Source organism: Vipera berus, assembly GCF_964194415.1.
Source record: "Vipera berus genome assembly, chromosome: 4".
Classification (NCBI taxonomy): Eukaryota; Metazoa; Chordata; class Lepidosauria; order Squamata; family Viperidae; genus Vipera; species Vipera berus.
This window is the reverse complement of record NC_138206.1, coordinates 101756992-101776400: the sequence shown is the minus strand read 5'-3', so window position 1 is coordinate 101776400 and position 19409 is coordinate 101756992. Positions and strand designations below refer to the sequence as shown.

Here is a 19409-nt window from a genome sequence, read left to right as displayed (position 1 = left end):
AAACAAAGACTAGAGTTTATTGACTAGAAATTAGAAATTATCCACTTTTTAAAAAAATATCCACCAAAGTTCTGCGAATTGTTTTTTTATCATATGTTTTATTATAGTATTGGATTGTTATTACTATCTCTACTACTCTACTATTCATAGATTGTATATGACCTGGATAGTTTTTGTAGAAAGGAATTATAAAGTTACAAATGATACATACAGTAGATTATCTCCCCAAACAAGCATATAATTTCTCCAAAATAAATATGTTCACAAATGTTCCAACTGAGGAACACCACCCAAAAAAGAGAAAAATGTGAAGGATACATTTCAGCATACTTTCAGTGTCATGGACAGTCTAATTCAAACAAGCACCTTTTGCTAACCTGATTGGCAAGAATGCCCTATCCCAACTCTTCTTCATGTTGTGCTGGTGATTATACCTTGGTTCATTTCCAGCATAAAATCCACTCTAAACGGCTTGCTTCAATCACTTCAATCACTCCAATAAGAGTTTTGAGCTCCATTTTGTAGAAAAGCCTGTTTCAGCCTAGAAACACAACTTGCACCGTTGCAGCATTCTTGTTTGAGTCTAGACAACTGTCTAGAATTTGAAATGTTTTGTTTGTCCTTCGTTCACACAACATGCCCATCTGAAATATGGTTGGGCTATTACTCACAACCAGACAGAATGTTCATAAAGCAGTGTATTATGCACACCCAAGCAATTGGGCTAATTAATAAATCATGTTTCAATGAACTATGGATTATTCTATATGAATAAAGAGAGTTTTGATTCCTTACCCTTTGGGTCATTTTCTGTTCACCTCAGAAAGACAGTCAAATGCAAAGGAGATTGCAGCAATTGCAAGGAATTAACTATTTATTTACTTATCTTTCTGAGAGAAGAAGGGAAGAAGTGACATCACAGGCAATGAAGTCATGAAACTCACAATGTCATGGAGGATTCAGCAGAAGACTGGAGTGTCCCTTTCAGTTCTGCCCATTTCCCTCCCATTTTTATAAAAAGTCAGTACATCTGCTTCATTTTGTCAGACTGTTCATTGTTATTCAATACTAAAACATAACATTTAATGTTATTTTTCCAATATCCCAACATACAAATATTCATATACGTACCATTTTCACTAAATGTTCCACTTTTCTCAGAGATTTTACATATCTATCCCTAATAAATATTGTATTTTTAAACTATAGAAATGCTTCTAGCATACTTGTTTTTTTTTGTACGTAACTTTCCCTAAGGTAGTGCCTTTTTGAATTCACCTTTCCCCAAACTAAAGATGATTATGAAGGATTGAGGTCAAAGCATTCTGACCCTCCAGGTTTTGTTCTGACTTCACTTGAAGTTTATTGATATTAGAAGACACCACTCCCACTGTGAAAAAAGCCTCTTCCAGTAAGGTCAACATGCCATGTTGCAAAGCTGGACTGCTTCCAATTAAAGGATGCTTTGATCTTAAAACATTTTATACATCTCTAACAAAAGTTTGGTTTGGGGGCTTTTTTAATGCATGTTTCTATTTGCTGGTGCTAACATAAGTCATGTAATTACAGTAGAAGGAGAAACAGAGGCAGTTAGACAGAGAGTCTTTATTAGTGGATCACCCCAATACACTTTCTCCACTGAATCCTGTGGCAGATTTATTTTATGTTCATGCACACAGATTTATTTTATCGATGATCAAAACAATAAAAAATAGCACAATAAAAAAACTGATTTAAAACTGTATGTAAAATTCTAATAACATAGCATGTAGCATAACTCACCTGGGTAAAAATATTTATTCTTCATTAGGCACAGATCTAATTCAGTAATAATTTGTTTGTGTGCTTTAATATCTGTGACAAAAATATTAGCTATATTATTATATGTAACGTTAGGCTTGTTGTCTGATAAGAGAAAGGCTTCTCTAATTCACCTAGCATATGTTCCAACAGGGGAGATAAGAGATTCACGGCAACCTTGATAATACGAGCAGCATAACAGCACATCTTGGATGATTTCTATTGAATCTGAATTGCAGGAAGAAATTATTGTGGAAAAAGGAATTTGGGCTAATCTACCACTGAGAACTGCTGTAGATACAACACCATGGCTGGCTCTGAAAAAAGAACACTCTCGAGTAGGAGCTACGTATGTCTAGATCATTGAAGAATTAGGGGGCACATGATAACTGTTCTGCAATATTTGAGGACCCCTCACAGAGAAGACTTATTCTCCAAAGCACCTGAGGGCAGGAGAAGAAGCAATGGATGGAAGATCATTAAAGAGAGATCCAACCTAGAAGTAAGGAGAAATTTCCTGACAGTGAGAGCAATTAATCAATAGAACACCTTGCCTCCCAGAGTTGTGGGTCTCCATCACTGGAGTTTTTTAAAAGTAGACCTGACAACCATTTGACCAGGATGATATAAGGTCTCCTGCCTTGAGCAAGGGGTTGGACTAGAAGATCTTTGAGGTCTCTTCCAGCCCTATGATTCTATATTTTAAGTGTGGTTAAATAGTTGCTTGGATGCCATCTAAGGCAGACATGTCAAACACAAGGCCCGGGGGGCAGATACGGCCCGCAAAGTGGTTTCATGTGGCCCGCGAAGCCACCCTGGAAACAGTGAGGGAACGGCCCCCACTGCCTTGGCCCTGGCCCAGAGACCCTCCTTCTGCCAGAGACCCTCAGATCTGTCCCACTCCTGCCCAGGCCCCCATAGGCACCCTTCATTCGAATGTTGTAGAGCTGGCCATACCCACCCGGCCCCTTGAGGGCAACCGCAATGCTGATGCGGCCCTCAATGAAATTGAGTTTGACACCCCTGATCTAAGTTATTCTAAATGCTCCTTATTATAATGTGAAATTAAATTTAAGTTCATTCTGTTACAACATAGAACATACAAGAGCCGGTTCGCTCCCACAGAGTCGGCCTCCTCAGGGTTCCGTCGGCCAGGCAATGCCGGCTGGCGACCCCCAGGGGGAAAGTCCTCTCTGTGGGCACGCCGACCCTCTGGAATGAGTTGCCTCCAGAGCCCCTGACCTTCGGTCCTTCTGCCGTGACCTGAAGACGTGGTTGTTCCAACAAGCGGGCCTGGACTGACTACGGTTTTTAATTAGGCTTTTTACTGGGTTAAATTGTCTCATAATTTTGTATTTATTGTTTAATTCTCTTTTAAATTTTTTACTCTATGTTTTTGAGCCACCCTGAGTCCTCAGGGAGAAGGGTGGCATATAAATTTAATAAAATCAAAATCAAATCAAATCAACAGAACTTTGAGGTATCCCACTACATGCCTCTCTCTATTTAGATGTAGTTCCATTGAAGACTGCATGCTGAGTGTGGTTGGTCAGCCAGTTGCAAATCCATCCGGTGGTTATCTATCCCACATTGTTCTATCTTCCCAAGAAATACGCTGAGGTTTACTTTGTCTTTTGTTGAATATCAAATAATCTGTTCTTAATATTTTGTTTATAGTTTAAGGACAATAGTTGGGTGGATCAGGTTTATCCAAGTTGAGCCATCAAAAACAGAGGAATCCATCCTGTTGCAAAAAATAAATAGCACTTCAGCTTAAAATTATGAATAGCATGTCTTGGCTTCTACTTTGAGAGATTCTCCTTACAGCATTACTGATGCATTTCATACTCATTTAGTACATGGAAAATTGCTTGTTGGAACCTATTTTGGACAGTTTCTGTTCCTAGACCAAGATGTAGACAGGAAGGAAAGAAAAGAAGAATATCACACAGGGGCTCCCACCTTGTTAATATAGTCCTCTTTGCAATACTTAAGGATGCAAAATGACAAATATGTAGTCTTGGTGATTACTACAAACAGACAGCCTTACTTTTGTTTTCTCTCTCTCATTCTTTCTTAAACAACTGAACTGTTCCCAATTTACACCCGGAAGCTCTAAGAAGTAGAGAAAAAAGAAAAAGAAAATGACTGCAATTTGGTTAAAATAATTTACAACTTTGCTTTGTACAACTTTATGCAGTTGTTCCTAGCAATATTTTTTAAAAAAAGAAGAAGAACAGCGGATGATCTCTTTTCTTTCAGCCAGCCAAAGAATTCAGACAATATGAAAATAATCACCCCTTCTGGTTTTCAATGTCTTGTTTCTCCTTCTTCTAGCTTTGAAGCTATAAGCTGGCCTGTAGAGAGAACCAGAAAAAACATCCAGCACAGGTGCTGGTCAACACTTGGACTATTCCTCCCTCTTAAAATGTATCTTTCTTTGGCCAAAGGCAACATGCCAATCCAACTCTCTCCTTGCCCAAAGCTTTGCAGAGCTGTTGGTGCTGGCTGGCTTTTTGCACTCCAAGAATCCTCACTTCACATATGAGCCTGGCTATTTTCCCTCTAACTGTGGGCTCCTACAATGAGACTGAATGCTTCCAGATGCCTTTGCATATATTTCATCACAACTCAGAGTTACTTAGCACAAGCTCATCGGGGTTCCAAATACTCCTTCTTTTTACCACAGAAGAGTGGATTTCCAATTACTAGGCTTGGTGAGGCACAGACTGACTTTAACAAACATACGAAGAAGACTTTGAGCACTCGGTGGATGTTTATGTTTCAGTGTGGGTACTGAACCAGAGATTCTGGTGCTGTGAAGGCTAGACACACCCTTCAAGCTCTAGAATCCATGGCTAGGGCATTTCACTAAAAAGAAATCTGCTAAAATGAGATCAGAATATGGGACTATTCTTTGGAAGGAGAGGAAAAACATGTGAATTGGTCCAAATCGGTCCCAAATGTTAAAATTAATGAAAATAGTCTAATTGGTTTGCTTAAAGTTTGTTATTCAGTTCAGAAAAATTACTGTTGCTCAGGCATTCATGTCAATTTGGAAAATCACATCAGTTTAGAAAAAGTGCCTCTGCAAGTACGTAAAAACTTATAAATCTGCTAAATCGGTCCAGATCTTTCTAAGTCAATTCAGAAGGGTCAGATTCATCCTGGTAACTGATTTGGAGATTCAGTTCAGAAAGCCAATTTGATCAGAAAATTAGATTGAACTGCTGTTTAATCAAATATTTAAACTGAATAGTCACTATTTTCCAGAGGGCACATTAAATCTCTCTATCCATACCATATCACAATTCAACAGTAGTCCCCTTATTACTGCCCTTTTCATAAACTAGTGTTACTTTTCAGAAATGCTTTCTTTGGTGATGATAGGACAGTCTGCAATATTTACCAATGATCTGCATAACCCTAGCTGCTTAGGCAACAAATCAATGCTACTTCCTGCATTGTGCTTATGCACAATTTAGGAAGGACAAATTTTCTCAGCAAAGAGGTAATATATCCTTTCTCCTCCTTAGTCCTTCTACTGATGGGAGTTCTGTTTCATTGATCCATGTTGATGATATATTGCCAAATATGATTTACTTTACAATGCTGTGATACCACCTCTGTCATTACAATTAGTATAATGCAGTGAAGGAGAAAATAGAGGCAGAGGAACAGAGATACAGAAGGAGGAAAGGATAAAGACTCATGATTATAAAACTTTGCTGAAGCAACTACCTTGGCTCTGCACCATTTCATGGCTTTGGTTTTGACCCAGAAGGACCAGAATTTCTGGCAGATGCCTTCAACATTGCAGAGTACAGAATAACAGTTGGAAGGGAAGTTGGAGGTCTTCTAGTTAAATCCTCTGCTCAAGCAGGAGACCTTATATCATTCCTTAAAAATGACTGTACAATCTCTTCTTAAAAACCTCTAGTGATGAAGTACCCACAACTTCTGGAAGCAAGCCATTCCATTGATTAATCAAGAAATTTCTCCTTAGTTCTAGGTTCGATCTCTCCTTGATAGGTTTCCATCCATTACTTCTTGTCCTGCCCTCAGGTGCTTTAAAGAATAGGTTGATCCAGTGGTGGAATTCAAATACCTGAATTGGTTCTCTTATTTGATGCAGGCCTGGGCCTCTGAGGTCTAGAACAGCCTTTCAGAAATGGCATCCATGCACTTCTGGCGGGCCGTTCTAGGCCTGGGAAGCCCCTGGGGCCTATAACGGATTTCCAGAAGAGTGATCCTAGCACTTCCGGTGGCCGTTCTAGGCCTGGGAGGCCTCCTCCAGACCTCTGAGGACTAAACTGGACTTCGGGAAGCCAGCCAGTTCTCTGAATGCTGCAAAATGTAGCTACTGGTTCTACTGAATTGGTGCAAACTAGCTGAATTCCACCACTGGGTTGATCCCATTCTCTGTAACAGCCCCTCAAATATTGGAAGACTATTGCGTCCTTCTCTTTGTAAGACTAGACATAATCAGTTCCTGCAACCATTCATCATATGTTTTAGCCTCCAGTCCTCTAGTCATCTGTGTTGCTCTTCTTTGCACTCTTGCTAGAGTCTCAACACCTTTTTTTATACTGCGGTAACCAAAATTGAATGCAATATTCCAAGTGTGGTTTTATCAAGGCATTATAAAGCAATACTAACCCTTCATGTGACCTTGGTACTATCCCTCTGTTGATGCAGCCTAGGACTTCCTTCCATGTATATGCAATTGTACTGAGAACTACACATTGTGTGACATTGGTCAGCCAGTTACAAATCCGTCTGGCGATGCTGCTGCTTATCCCACATTTTTCTATCTTATCAAGAAGTAGGCTGTGATCTACTTTGTCAAATGCCTTAGTGAAGCCCAAGTAAACTATGTCCACAGCATTTTACTTGTCCACTAACTGGTCCACTAACACACAATGGTCATTTTGTCAAAGAATGCAACAAGGTTTGTCTGACATGATCTGTTTTTGACAAACCCATATTGGCTTCTAGTAATAGTTTTGCTTGTTTCTAGGTGTTTGAAGAGCTGTTGCTTGATTATCTTTTCCAGGATCTTTTCAGGTATCGATATCAGGCTGACTGGTCTGTAGTTTCCTGGATCCATGTTTGCAGACTTGGTTCATCACTTTGTCCCTGGAAGGAAGTCAAATGTCAAGACTCACTGAATATCAAGGGTTTTTTTTTCTTCTCTGAAAAGAACCTTTACTGTGATAGCACCTGGACTTTAGAATGGTCTTCTTGTTATAGGGTGAGTATGATGCTGTTTTCTGGGCTCCAAGTGATGACTCCTTGCTTCCCTAAGCCATCCATGGCCTTGGGGAGTTTATTCCCTTCTTTTAAGAAGAAAGTTTTTCTCCATCTTTTAAATGTGCTGCATTTTGTGCTGCATTAATTAAGATTAAGTTAATAACTGGATTGTAAACTGCTTTGAAAGGGAGTGTAGGACTAAATTAAATGATAAACACCAACTTAAATAATGCACCAGAAAGCAAACAAAAACACCTGAAGGGGATACATTTCAGAGATATTCAGGGTAATTTGAAATATTGCATTTGTTCATATTTTACTTCTTTGTCCTTTCCCCCATAGCAGTCCAATTTTTCTATGTTTTGAAAATTAATGTGTACAAATATAGCCAAATACAGCTTACATGATGACTTACACTCCTGCAATAGAGATTTCAATTTTCCCCCCATGTCATAAGGAAAGGCAACAATATCCAAATGGTGACTGAAGCGGTGACTCAAGAAAGTGAGCCAAGCTATGTGTGGTATATAGAGTTTGAAGGATGTTGTGGGGGATGTGTATCTCCTGGGGTTACTTCATTAGTTACATATAAGGTAATCAACCGATCAGAAAAAAAGTTAAACTCTCTTCTGTGCTTTTAACCTTAGTCACTGTGCTGAAATAAGTTACTATATTCCAACATACTGTAGGCAAAAGTATTATCACAGACACTGCCTAATGTCTGCAAATTAACTCAGTGTCAGGACCAGAACTTGGGGGGGTGGGTGGGAGAAGAAATGGGGTCCTACTTATAGCCATTTTTAGCGTTGCTTCTACTTCTGATCCTTTTAAGTTCTGTACTCCCGCATACAGAAAAGATGGAGGAGATACGATATAGATCTTGTATTATTTTGTATGGTGGTAAATCAATAAGGACAGCTTCTCTTGCTTAATTTTACTGTGCCAGCTGCTATTAAAGGCAAAGAAGAAGGAAAAGAAGAATGGCAGCCTTGATTTCTTTAGTCTTTTTTTAAGGGAAGAGAAGCCAGAATCTTAACATGTATCAGACATTAGTCAAAGAAAGCCTCCGACGCCCACCTTTAAAAAAAATCCAATCTGTCTTGAAATGGGAGTGTGGTTCTAGGTTTGCTAAGAATATAGATTTTTCCCCCTCTCTAAAGTTCTTTAATGGGGAGTTGCTTACATTCAAGGCTCCCATTTCTTTTCAGATAAATGCCATAACTGAAGAGGCACCCTTCCATCAGCATTCTCTTTCTTTCTGAGAAATGAGATATCTAACCATCTTTGCTTACCTGTATTCTAATTTCAAAGAGTGATCAGATCTGAGTTGTGTGCATTCAGCCACAGGAGGGCAGTGAAAAGCTACAGAACATCCAGACTCTTTGCTGCCCTCTAATGTTTGGGTAAAGATATGCACCCCAAAACTGATAGCCCAAATGGCAGTTCCAAGAGCAGCTGAAAGGAGGCTGTGGGGTGAGGGGTGGGGAAGCAACATGAGACTTGGGGTCCTTTCTGTTCCCCCCCAAAAGGCAAACCTGAGATCATTGCTTCTTTTGGTTTTCCTCAGGTGAGGAAGCCTTATAAAAGGGAAAATAACAGCTGTCCTTTCTCATTTTTTTCAGCACTGCAGCTGGGCGGATCAGATCCTTCGCAGTCACCCTCCACGAGTACACAAGTGTCTCCTTTCCGTTGAGCTGGACATCTGTTGACTTCATGGACTCCTGTGCAGGAAAATTTGTCCCTGGCTTCTTCTGAGATGTCTTTCAACTTCCAATGTAGCCCTCAGCCTAAATTTCTCAGTTCCCACAGTGCTTGGAGAACCTGGGCTGAAACGGGGTTTAGAATTTTGAAGTTAAATGGAGCTATTCTCTCTCCTGGTCCTCTTCTTTGCTTCTGGGGCATCTCCTCTTGGACAGCACTCTAATGGGGGAAGAGCTTCTGTTGGCTTGGAGACGCAAAGAGGGCTGGCTAAGGGAGGCTTTTCAAACCAACCATGCCCGCCACCTCTGGTTTGGCCCAGTGGCTACCCAACAGCAGCCATAGAAAACAAGCAGAAAGGCAGGGAGATGCAGCCACTGCCTTCTTTTTCCATCACTCTGTTGGCCTCTCCCATAGGGGGGGGGGCGTGGGGAGGGGAGCTCTGTTGGCAGAAGGAAGTTAAGCTGCCCCTCAGCTCTTTTTTCCTTTAAAAGAAGCCAAGCAGTTGAAAGCCGCCCTTCAGCATCGTTCTCAGGGGGGGGGGTCCCTGCCCTCTCCCAAGCTATCCTTTTCCCCCAGATGTGCAGTCTGGTCCAGAAGGCACCAAGTTTATTTATTTATTTATTTTATTGGATTTGTATACCGCCCTATTCCCGTAGGACTCAGGGTGGTTTACAGGGCAGTTAAAACCATGAATACAAAAAATAAAATAAAAAAAAAAGTTGGAGATACCCGATGAGTTTCCACCCCCACCCCCCCCCCACCCCCGCGTCCCGCCCCCAAAGCGCCTAGGAGGCCAGAGGCGGCTTGTTTGCTCTGGCCGAAGACAACGTCCAATGTTCATTCCTGGGAGGGGGGGAGGAAAGAGAGAGAGAGAAAGAAAGAGAAAGATACATTGTCCCCCCCCCGCCCCGCCCTCCCCCCCCTCCGACCACTCTGTTCCCTTTGGGGAAGGGGACCCAGAGAAGGGAGAGGGGGAAAAATCCGGCCCGGGTTTTCCTTCCCGCCCCACTTCTGTAAGCCGGGGCTCGGCAATTTGGAGGACGTTTCGCTGGCGCTGCGTGTGCGTCCGCCGCTTTCTCGCCTGCTCGGCTGCTGCCGGTAGCCTTGCGCGCGGCGGAGCGGAGGCTCCCCTCCGATCTCCCTCCTGCGAGAGGCCAGCCCGCTTTCCTTTTGATGTCCGCCGCTCCAGCCGGGCGAAGCGCCGTCGCCGCGCCAGCCAATCCTCGCTTCTCCCGAGCGCCGCTTCCTCCCGCTGCCTTCCACCTGAGCGCGGCTTCTCCTCCCTCGACAGGGCTCTGAACCCGGCGTGGGTTGGGGACTTTTAACACACCCGCCGGCCCGGCCGAGGAAGCTGCGGGAGGAGGAGGCGAAGGGGAGCGAGGCGGCGGCGGCGGCGGCGGCAGCGGCTCCTCTTGTGCCCTGAAGAACCTCCGGCTTCCTTCCCCACTCCGGCTATACTCAAAGTTTGCGGGGCTCGCTCGAGGAGGTCTACTTGGCGCTTAGACACACGCGGGTGGGGTCTCGGGGAAGGCACTTGGCGCTGGAGGGCTCCGCTCGGCGCCTTTTAGAAGAAGAGGAGGAGGAGGAAGAAGAAGAGGAAGAAGAAGAGGAGGAGGAGGAGGAGGAGGAGGAAAAAGGAGAAGAGGAACCGTTCTCGGGGATTTATTTTTCCAGTGGATTTGTCGTCTCTCCCTGTTTTTTTTTCCAACCAAGCGGGCCGATTCTTTTTTTTTGGGGGGGGCAAGGTTTTTCTCTTGGAAAGAAATTGTGGGAGCACCATGGTGGCGGGGATGGGGGCGCTGCTTTGGGCTCCCCTCGGGCTCTTGCTGTCACTTCGGGCCGGAGCCGCTGACGTGAAAGCGCGGAGCTGTGGCGAGGTGCGGGAGGCGTACAAAGCCAAAGGCTTCAGCCCGGTTAACGTCCCCTATCAGGAAATCGCAGGTAAGGAAGGCATCCGGGGAGGCGGAGGGGGCGGCGGACGGGCGCGGGGAGAAAGTGCTTCTCTTTTGGGTGCCTTTTGGCGGCGGCGGGCGGCGGGGCAGGCTTCTTTTGAGCTTTGCCCACCTTGTGGACTTGACTTTGCCCTGCCTGGAAGAGAGCAGCGGTGCCTTTTCCCCTCCGAGCTGCGCTTGGGAGCAGTTGAAACCGTGAATTGCTTCATTGTGCAATGAATGGAGAATCCTTTTGAAATTTTTAAAAGCGACTTTCAGGGGATGAACACATTGGGAGAGGGAAGAGAGGGGAGAAGCTCTTTCTTTCTTTCTTTCTTTCTTTCTTTCTTTCTTTCTTTCTTTCTTTCTTTCTTTCTTTCTTTCTTTCTTTCTTTCTTTCCTTCCCTTCCTTCCTTCCTTCCTTCCTTCCTTCCTTCCTTCCTTCCTTCCTTCCTTTCCTTCCTTCCTTCCTTCCTTCCTTCCTTCCTTCCTTCCTTCCTTCCTTCCTTCCTCCTTTCCTTTCCTTTCCTTTCCTTTCCTTTCCTTTCCTTTCCTTTCCTTTCCTTCCTTCCTTCCTTCCTTCCTTCCTTCCTTCCTTCCTTCCTTCCTTCCTTCCTTCCTTCCTTCCTTCCTTCCTTCCTTCCTTCCTTTCTTTCTTTCTTTCTTTCTTTCTTTCTTTCTTTCTTTCTTTCTTTCTTTCTTTCTTTCTTTCCTTCTTTCTTCCCCGCAGGGACTCCCTCTCCCCCCCCCCCCGCGAAGTTTTTACTTGACTTCAAAGAATTTAGCAGATGGAATACAAGTAATTGTTCACTTCTGCAATCTTGGATAACATGAGTCTAGTATTAATTCCGTATTAAGCTCCCAGGATACTATGAAACATATGAATAAAATTCTTCAGCTTGAAACTGGCAGAACCTTACAGGATTTCAACTTTTTAGCTGTCTACAACCAGTAACAATTGTTCTTTGCCAGTAGGGTGTGCTCTTTATCATACAGGAGTCCGATTGCCTCCATTTGGCGAAACACCTGTAAAAGAGGCAGTGCTTTCTATACCTGAGGTTGAAAACACCGAGCATTAGAAAGTAAAACAAAACAAAACTAGGTAGATAAGTTATTGTAAAGGACATGCATTTAAATTCTGTTTGTGTGTGTGTGTGTATAGCCACTGAAATTTCCCTTTTCTTTTTGCACAATTATGGCACAGTGTGTGAGATTTCTGGTTTGGGCTATTTTTTTCACTGCAAGCCAGCTGTGTCCCAGCTGTATTCTTCCTATGTATAGGGACAAGCTTTAAGTCTCGTTGGCAACAAGAAATGATAGGAATTGTAGTCCTGTTATGCTGCAGTCCCATTATACCAGGGAGCTGCTGTAGTGCTATCATTATTGTCTCTCCCAGACTTGGTTTAATTAATGCATGACTAAGGGGGAAAAGTTGTATGTGTGAGTGAAAGTGTACTAGAACAAATGGGAGAAACGTGCTGTCCATAATTTTCAAAACTGAATGAAGCCACTCATTGATATACACTGAGTGTATGCCAGCTTCCAAAGAGTCTCCTGTAGAGATGAATAGTATACTGTAATAATAAAAAAATGGATGTATTAGTCATCTTTAGAGCCCCATTACAATAGAAACAAACATATGAAATTAAAATGAATTTTACCCTTCTACCTTGCCCTGTTCCAGTTTACTAAATTTCATTTGAAGTGACTTGGGTAAAGTTGTGAGCTGAAGTCCTTTCCCAGATTGAATGTCCACGAGTATATTTTGAGGACTGAGGTTGATCTGGCGTTAATTGTGCAATTCATTCATACTTTAAATAAATAGACGCTTCAGCCCAGACGTTTCTTACTATTTACAATGGAGCAGGGACAAACATTCTCTTCTTGAGATATAGCTTAGGGAAGGTTTTTCTTAACATACATAATTAGTCTTCTTTCCCTTCCTTGTAGTGCTAACATTTTCCAGGGTTTTCTCTTGTTATTTTTTAAAATATACAGAAATTGTACCCATATTTGCTGGTGGCCCCTCATCATAAGACCTTTGTATATTTATTGAGACACACTTCCTATTATGATCAATCAAAACAATCCATGCAGTTCTCAGAAAAATGTTATAGTTATGTGCGGTATACTTGTTATGTCTTATTCATAACAGGAGAGAAAAATCTCTGGTTTGTGTATTTAAATCTGATATTGAATTGCAAATTTTCTCAACCAATGGAAGCTGTAGGATTTTCACACAAACGAAGGCTAGAGTTCTGTTTCAAAATTATTGTTTTGTGTATGAGTAGAAACATGGCAGTCATAAATTGTGACTGAGTGCTGAACTGGTCTGACTTGGCATGTGGAGCTGACTTTCAGGTCATTGGTTCAGCCTGTAGCTATATAGATTAAAGTCTGGGTCGACATAATATAAAGCGGTAGCTGGCACAAGTTGAAATGATTGGATGCATAATGCTTTAACTTCTTGAAGAATAGTTTGAAAGATACAAACCACATCATTTCAAGGTTTTTTAAAAAATAAACTATGGGGTAATTTGTTTATTCAGTTCCTAATTGCACTTATATCCTTACATATGTTGGGTTGCAAAAGAGGCAATTGTATGGTTAAATGTGTCTTCCTGGTCCAAGCGCAACATTTTAACAGTTATAAGTGAGAATTTAAATAACATTGATGCGCTGGGGTGGTGGTGGTAGTGAATTCATTTTTCCTACTCTAAAGTTTCACTGTTTATCTGGAGGTCCAGAGTAACACCAAAGTATTTCAGCCATCTCAGTATGGCAGAGCTGTATTTTTCTGTTGCCCTGTCCTTTCTAATAAATATCACATAGATAGCCTTCTAACATCATTTGTGCAGAAATTCAGTAGTCTGGGATGGTGTAAGTACAACCACAGTTCTGTGGCTCCCCATCCTAGCTTATACTCAGAGTCACAGCATCAGAAAATGTGCTGGTCTGGACATTTTAGGAAAAAAAATTTGGATGGAGTAAAATTATGCCATTTTTGAAAGTGGCTAGGAGAAAAATATTACAAGCAGAACCAGTTTGCTTATAAACCAAATTGAGATTCTGGAATCAAGGTGGGAAAATGAGCATAGAAATCATAGAGCTTTACTTTCAGTAATGTTAAAATTTTTGGATACTGTTTTCCTTCTTTCTCTCTCTCTCATTTCACCCCACCATCAACTTGTTAATGAATTATAGGCTGATTCTTTAGGCTAAATCTAAAAGTGTATGACTTCTTCAGTCAGGTTTTCCCTACAACAATTGTTCTTTTCTTTTAAGTCAGTGATAGACAATATCCTCTTTACTCTGCTCTTTATTTTATTTTTTTCAAAATCATTCCTGCTAAACTAGCTTTGATGCCTATTGCCATTTTTATCCAATAAACCTCAGATCCGCTCTCAGCTCCTCTGACTTAGGGATGACTCCCACCACAAAGCCTGAAAAATCTGCAGTAATTGATGTTGAAGTATTCACAAAATAGCGGAAATAAGTGGTGGGAAGACTAATAAGCAGCCTTTGGTTTAAATACCGACATTAATCAGTGTTAAATTCGATATTGCTTTTTCAACTTTGTCTTAAGATTTCAACACCATCAGCTCCCCTCTGTGGTGCGTTGAATATGAAATTGCTGCTAATCCAAGTGGATTCTTTTCTTTTTATTAAGCTTCATTGACTTTTTGGTTCTGTGGGTTTAACTCCAGTTGATGCAAGTTAATGGAAACATTTCAGTTTGATTATATCTATTTGAGGGAGAGGTTGGGTTGTTTTAAGGGAATATAATTAGCGGTATGGTCTTTTGTGTGCCTAGCACTGAGTGCTTTGATTAGAGGGAAAACTAGCTTGGAAAAGACACTTGGGCATTAAATGTTGCGATTATTATTTTGCTACCACCTGCGATAATTCTTTTGTGACCGCCCACAGCCAATCTAACCAGTTAATGAAGATGTGATCTGTACATCTGTTTTTGTTACTCCTTAAGCAGGTTATATATATAAATCAATTAGTTGAGGTGTTCATGGGCAACTTTAAAGATGCTTCAGGTTTTGAAGAATCTGAAATTAACAGAATATAAACAAATAACTAGCTATATCCTGACTTTCTTTTAATATAGAGTTTTAGGTGTGGGTGCACATGGTTATATGTTAAGGTGCACATGCTTAGACATTCAAAAATGTTCATAAGGTGGGATACCTATTGTTCATCACATAACATAAGAGGAAGGAATTGAGAAGAAGTTTTCTTCTGTTAGAATAAATCAAGTGAAATTTTATTGGGGGGGTTGGTGGAAAAAGACTTAAAAAGGGATAATCTAGACCTTCTATGCCTCCTTGAAATACCACATCTTCATTGTTTCCTAGAAAACCACATGGTTTATATGGACATCAGAAATTAAGCTTGATTTAAGTCAGTTTTAATTTTCATTATCTTCTCTAAAAAGTGAATGGAAGACAGACTTAAAGAAGGATAAAAACCAATTTGTGCTTTCATTTAAGTGGCAATACCTTTGAACCGAAACACATAGAGATGAATCATAATGGATCTTATGTTGCTTGTAAAGTCCCTTGAGTGTATAAAATGTTTAAAAACTCAGTTGCTCAAACACTGGCATTTGTCTTGACTTTGTATAATCTAAGATTTCTCACGTTTTTTTATTCTAGATGATGATACAGGACAGTGTCATGTATAACAGTTTATGATTTAGTATTTGTAGTACTTTTTGCCTTCTCAGAATATTGTTTAGAAACCACAGCCATTATCTGGCGGAATGCTTACTACTTTGCTGTTCTATTACACTGATGTTTAATTGGTAAGTGTAACTTTTTATGTGCCAGCTAGCAAATTTTGAAACAGAACACATACATCTAAATCTGTTCATGGATTTCTGCATGAAGAATGTGCTGTGTTGCAAATTCCTTTAGAGTCTTGGATGGCTAAGCAACATTTTCATTCTGGAGAGGCTCTCCTTCGTAACACAAAATTCTACAAGAGATTTTCAAATTCTCTCTCTTTCTCTATCCTCTGAACTGCATGTGGATTATGCAGCAAGATAGCAATTTTAAAAATAAAAGCAAACCTACAAAATGGGACAAATTCAGTGTTCAACCCAAATCAGTTTCCAGATCTAAACCCTGTAGAAGAGTTGTGGCAGCTTCTGAAGTGAACATTCAGAAACCTTTAAGTATTACTGAAATGAAACAGTTTGCCATGGAGAAATGGACAAATTCCTGCATAGAGCGTAAGACACTACCAATTATGGGTAATTGTTTCGGCACAAATATTGCAGCTAAAGTGGTGCGACCTGTCATGTAAAGAAGCAATTACATTTTTAGTCTGGCACATTGCATGTTGGATGACTTTATGACATCAAGCGAAAGAAGCATCAGGCTTGATCAGAGTCCATTGATACATTAGTCAACTTTATCAACATTCAGTGGCAAAGATACACTAAAATTTGAAGGATCCAAAAGAGGAAGGAAGGAAGATATTTTCCCAGAACTATAACATAGAAAGTAGCTGTTCTCTGTGTTACTGGCCCATAATAATTAGCTTTCAAATGAAATTATATTCACAATATTTGTCTTTGGTAAAGTAATATTGATCAGCTTGTTTAAAGGTAATGTGCAATAAATTATAATTCTGTTGCAGAAAACAAACACAGACTTGAAATGATCATTTCAAAACTAACATTTGGTTAAGGTATCTTGGAATAAGAGTTACTATAAAATAGCGGAACCTTTTGTGAGATATAAATAAAATCAGTAAGGAGAAATCAAAACTAAGGGAATTTTTGTGGTGGAATACAAGCTTTTGTATCTCTAGTTAGGTCTAAAGAACACCTGAGTCTAAAAACTTTTACAGCACTTTCTGTTATAAACATTTTATTTAATTTATTGATATAATAAGCCCTTAATGCATCTTCTCTGCACAGCTCATAGCATGCTAAATGAGATGGAGTTGTAGGTTCACTTAGCATAAGGCAACATCCTACGGAATAAGTACTGAATCAGAAGTTCGTTAGTAACCTTAATCTCTTGTTAAGCTGCATAAAATATTTTATTTTAAACTCATGGATTATAATAATTGATTTCAGATGTTATTCAGCTGTGGGAAACTACATAAGCAACTAAGGGCTTTCGATATATTCTAATTCTTCCATTCTACCAGTGTCCAGAATGGGGTGTTTAGGATGAACCAGCCTTTTGTGTATTGATAGTGTGCATTTTTTTTCACATGTTGTTTCTTGTCAAAGAGGAAAGTAATCTTGTTCATAGCACAGTCAAGTGGAAGTTTGAGCATCTTACATTTTATTGATCTTGGACAATTCATTTTATCATTGATACTAAAAAGATGAATCTGAACCACTTTACAAATGACATGAATCATTTATTTCGTATATTGACAGGTGTTGGCAGGTCAGTTTGTCCAAGCAACAGTTGTGTATCTTAAAATATCTTAGGCAGTTTCATAAGGCTAGTTCATTACCATTCTAGCTAAGAATATTTCTATGTATATGTCAATAAATCATGTTCATAATAAATTATAATTGAAAACTAGAAACGCATAAAACTGAAGTTTTCCCTTAATGGAAAGTATTCCAGTGGGACCCCATAGAACATATTTATTTTAGCTAATCTGCTCCTTTTTCTTTAATTTTCTCTTCACAAAACTGTTTTTGAAGAATGGAGAAGTCTGTTGATATTAATACAATTGTTTTAAAAGATCATTATGTAAATGGTGTGAACTGCTTTTGAATTAGATTCCACTTATATATTATTATATGAAGAATTATATTTTGTTATAATTTATAAAAGTAAATTATAATCTTAATACATGGGAAATAACCAAGATGATTATTTTTCAATATTATAGAGATAATTCTGCAATTATAATCTTAAATTTTAGGTATAAATTAGCACTTTAGTGACACAAATTGAGGTTATAATCATGGCACGGGTTATAAAATATGTCTACATTAACTTAGAGTACTTGCTTATAAAGTTGCCAAGAGTTGGACATGACTAAATGGTTAAAACAACAATTTTAAAATGGAGGGTTTTGCTCACTATTCTATACTCTTGTAAATTAACAAATTAGAGCCTAAATACCCATAATTTTGTTTACCCTTTCCAGTAGAAAAAAGCTTCAGATGTAAGAAGTTAGGGATTACATTTATGGACCTTTGATTGTAATTTTTTACTCATGGTAGTAATTGGTTCAATGCAGTTGTATATATCTATAGGAAGTAAGTGTGGATGGATTGTGGAACATTTAAGTTTCTGCTTAATGAATTATTAATGTATGTGGAATTTTAGGAAATGAATAAATCTTGTTGAGATGTATCAGATGTATTTTTCTAGCAACATGTCCAATAGTGATAGATGCTGGAAAATGTAGTTAGGGAGATAAAATAATTGTAAGAAATTGTGGGAAAGCAAGTAAAGATCTGGTTGAAACATTACTTCAGAAATGGCAAACCAGCTCCAATAGAAAGATCTGGAAAAAAAGGCCTCAAAAGATTATGGCTATAAGTGGTACATTCTTATTACAGTTTCTTCAATCTGTATTCATCTCAGCCTAGAATTAAACATCTGTTACTGAAATCTGCTTAGTTCTTGCTTCCTTGGACTTGGTAGCTATATGGAGATTGAGAAAATGCCACATATGTATGACCAGGATCCAAGATGTCTACATACAGTGGTAGCTTAGAAAGTGTCTGTAAGAAACAAACATCATCATAGTGGGGATTGGGTGAGAGTGTGTAAATATACATGAAAAAATATTAAAGCATTTTAAATTATGCAGTTATTTCCTAAATTAATTTTTACTGTAAAAGGAATCAATATGATATAAAATGTATTTGTTGTTGTTGTTAGTTGCGAAGTCATGTCCGACCCACTGCAACCCCATGGACAACGTTCTTCCAGGCCCTCCTGTCCTCTACCATCTTCTGGAGTCCATTTAGGCTCATGCCTACTGCTTCAGTGACTCCATCCAGCCACCTCATTCTCTGTCATCCCCTTCTTCTCTTGCCCTCAACCTTTCCCAACATTAGGCTCTTCTCCAGTGAGTCCTTCCTTCTCATTAGATGGCCAAAGTATTTGAGTTTTAGCTTCAGGATCTGGCCTTCTAAAGAGCAGTCAGGGTTGACCTCCTCTAGGACTGACCCATTTGATCACCTTGCAGTCCAAGGTACTTGCAGGAGTTTTCTCCAGCACCATACTTCAAAGGCTTCAATTCTTTGGCACTCAGCCTTTCTTATTGTCCAACTTTCACAGCCATACATTGCAACTGGGAAGACCATAGTCTTGACTATATGCACTTTTGTTGGCAGGGTGATGTCTCTGGTTTTTAGTGTGTGGGCTAGATTTGCCATTGCTTTCCTCCCCAGGAGCAAGCGTCTTTTAATTTCTTGGCTGCAGTCCCTATCTGCGGTGATCTTGGAGCCCAGGAAAATAAAATCTGTCACTACCTCCATTTCTTCCCCATCTTGCCAGGAATTGAGAGGGCCAGATGCCATGATCTTGGTTTTCTTAATGTTAAGTTTCAACCCAACTTTTGTACTCTCTTTCTTCACCCGCAACAGGAGGCTCTTTAGTTCGTCTTCACTTTCTGCCATTAGAGTGGTATCATCTGCATATCTTAGGTTGTTGATATTTCTCCCAGCAATCTTAATTCCAACTTTTGATTCATCTAGCCCTGGCTTTCTCATGATGTGCT

General features: G+C 40.0%; 1 protein-coding gene across 1 annotated transcript in view; it reads left to right on the top strand.

Moving 5' to 3' along the window:
* Positions 1–10416: 10416 nt before the first annotated feature.
* GPC6 (glypican 6) overlaps positions 10417–19409 on the top strand; it is a gene marked incomplete at its 3' end in the record, with an annotated part of 887239 nt that continues 878246 nt past the window's right edge. The window contains exon 1 of the mRNA XM_081327646.1: positions 10417–10695. Coding sequence (XP_081183772.1) covers positions 10533–10695 — 163 coding nt within the window. The 5' untranslated portion in view covers positions 10417–10532. The remainder of the gene's footprint in view (positions 10696–19409) is intronic.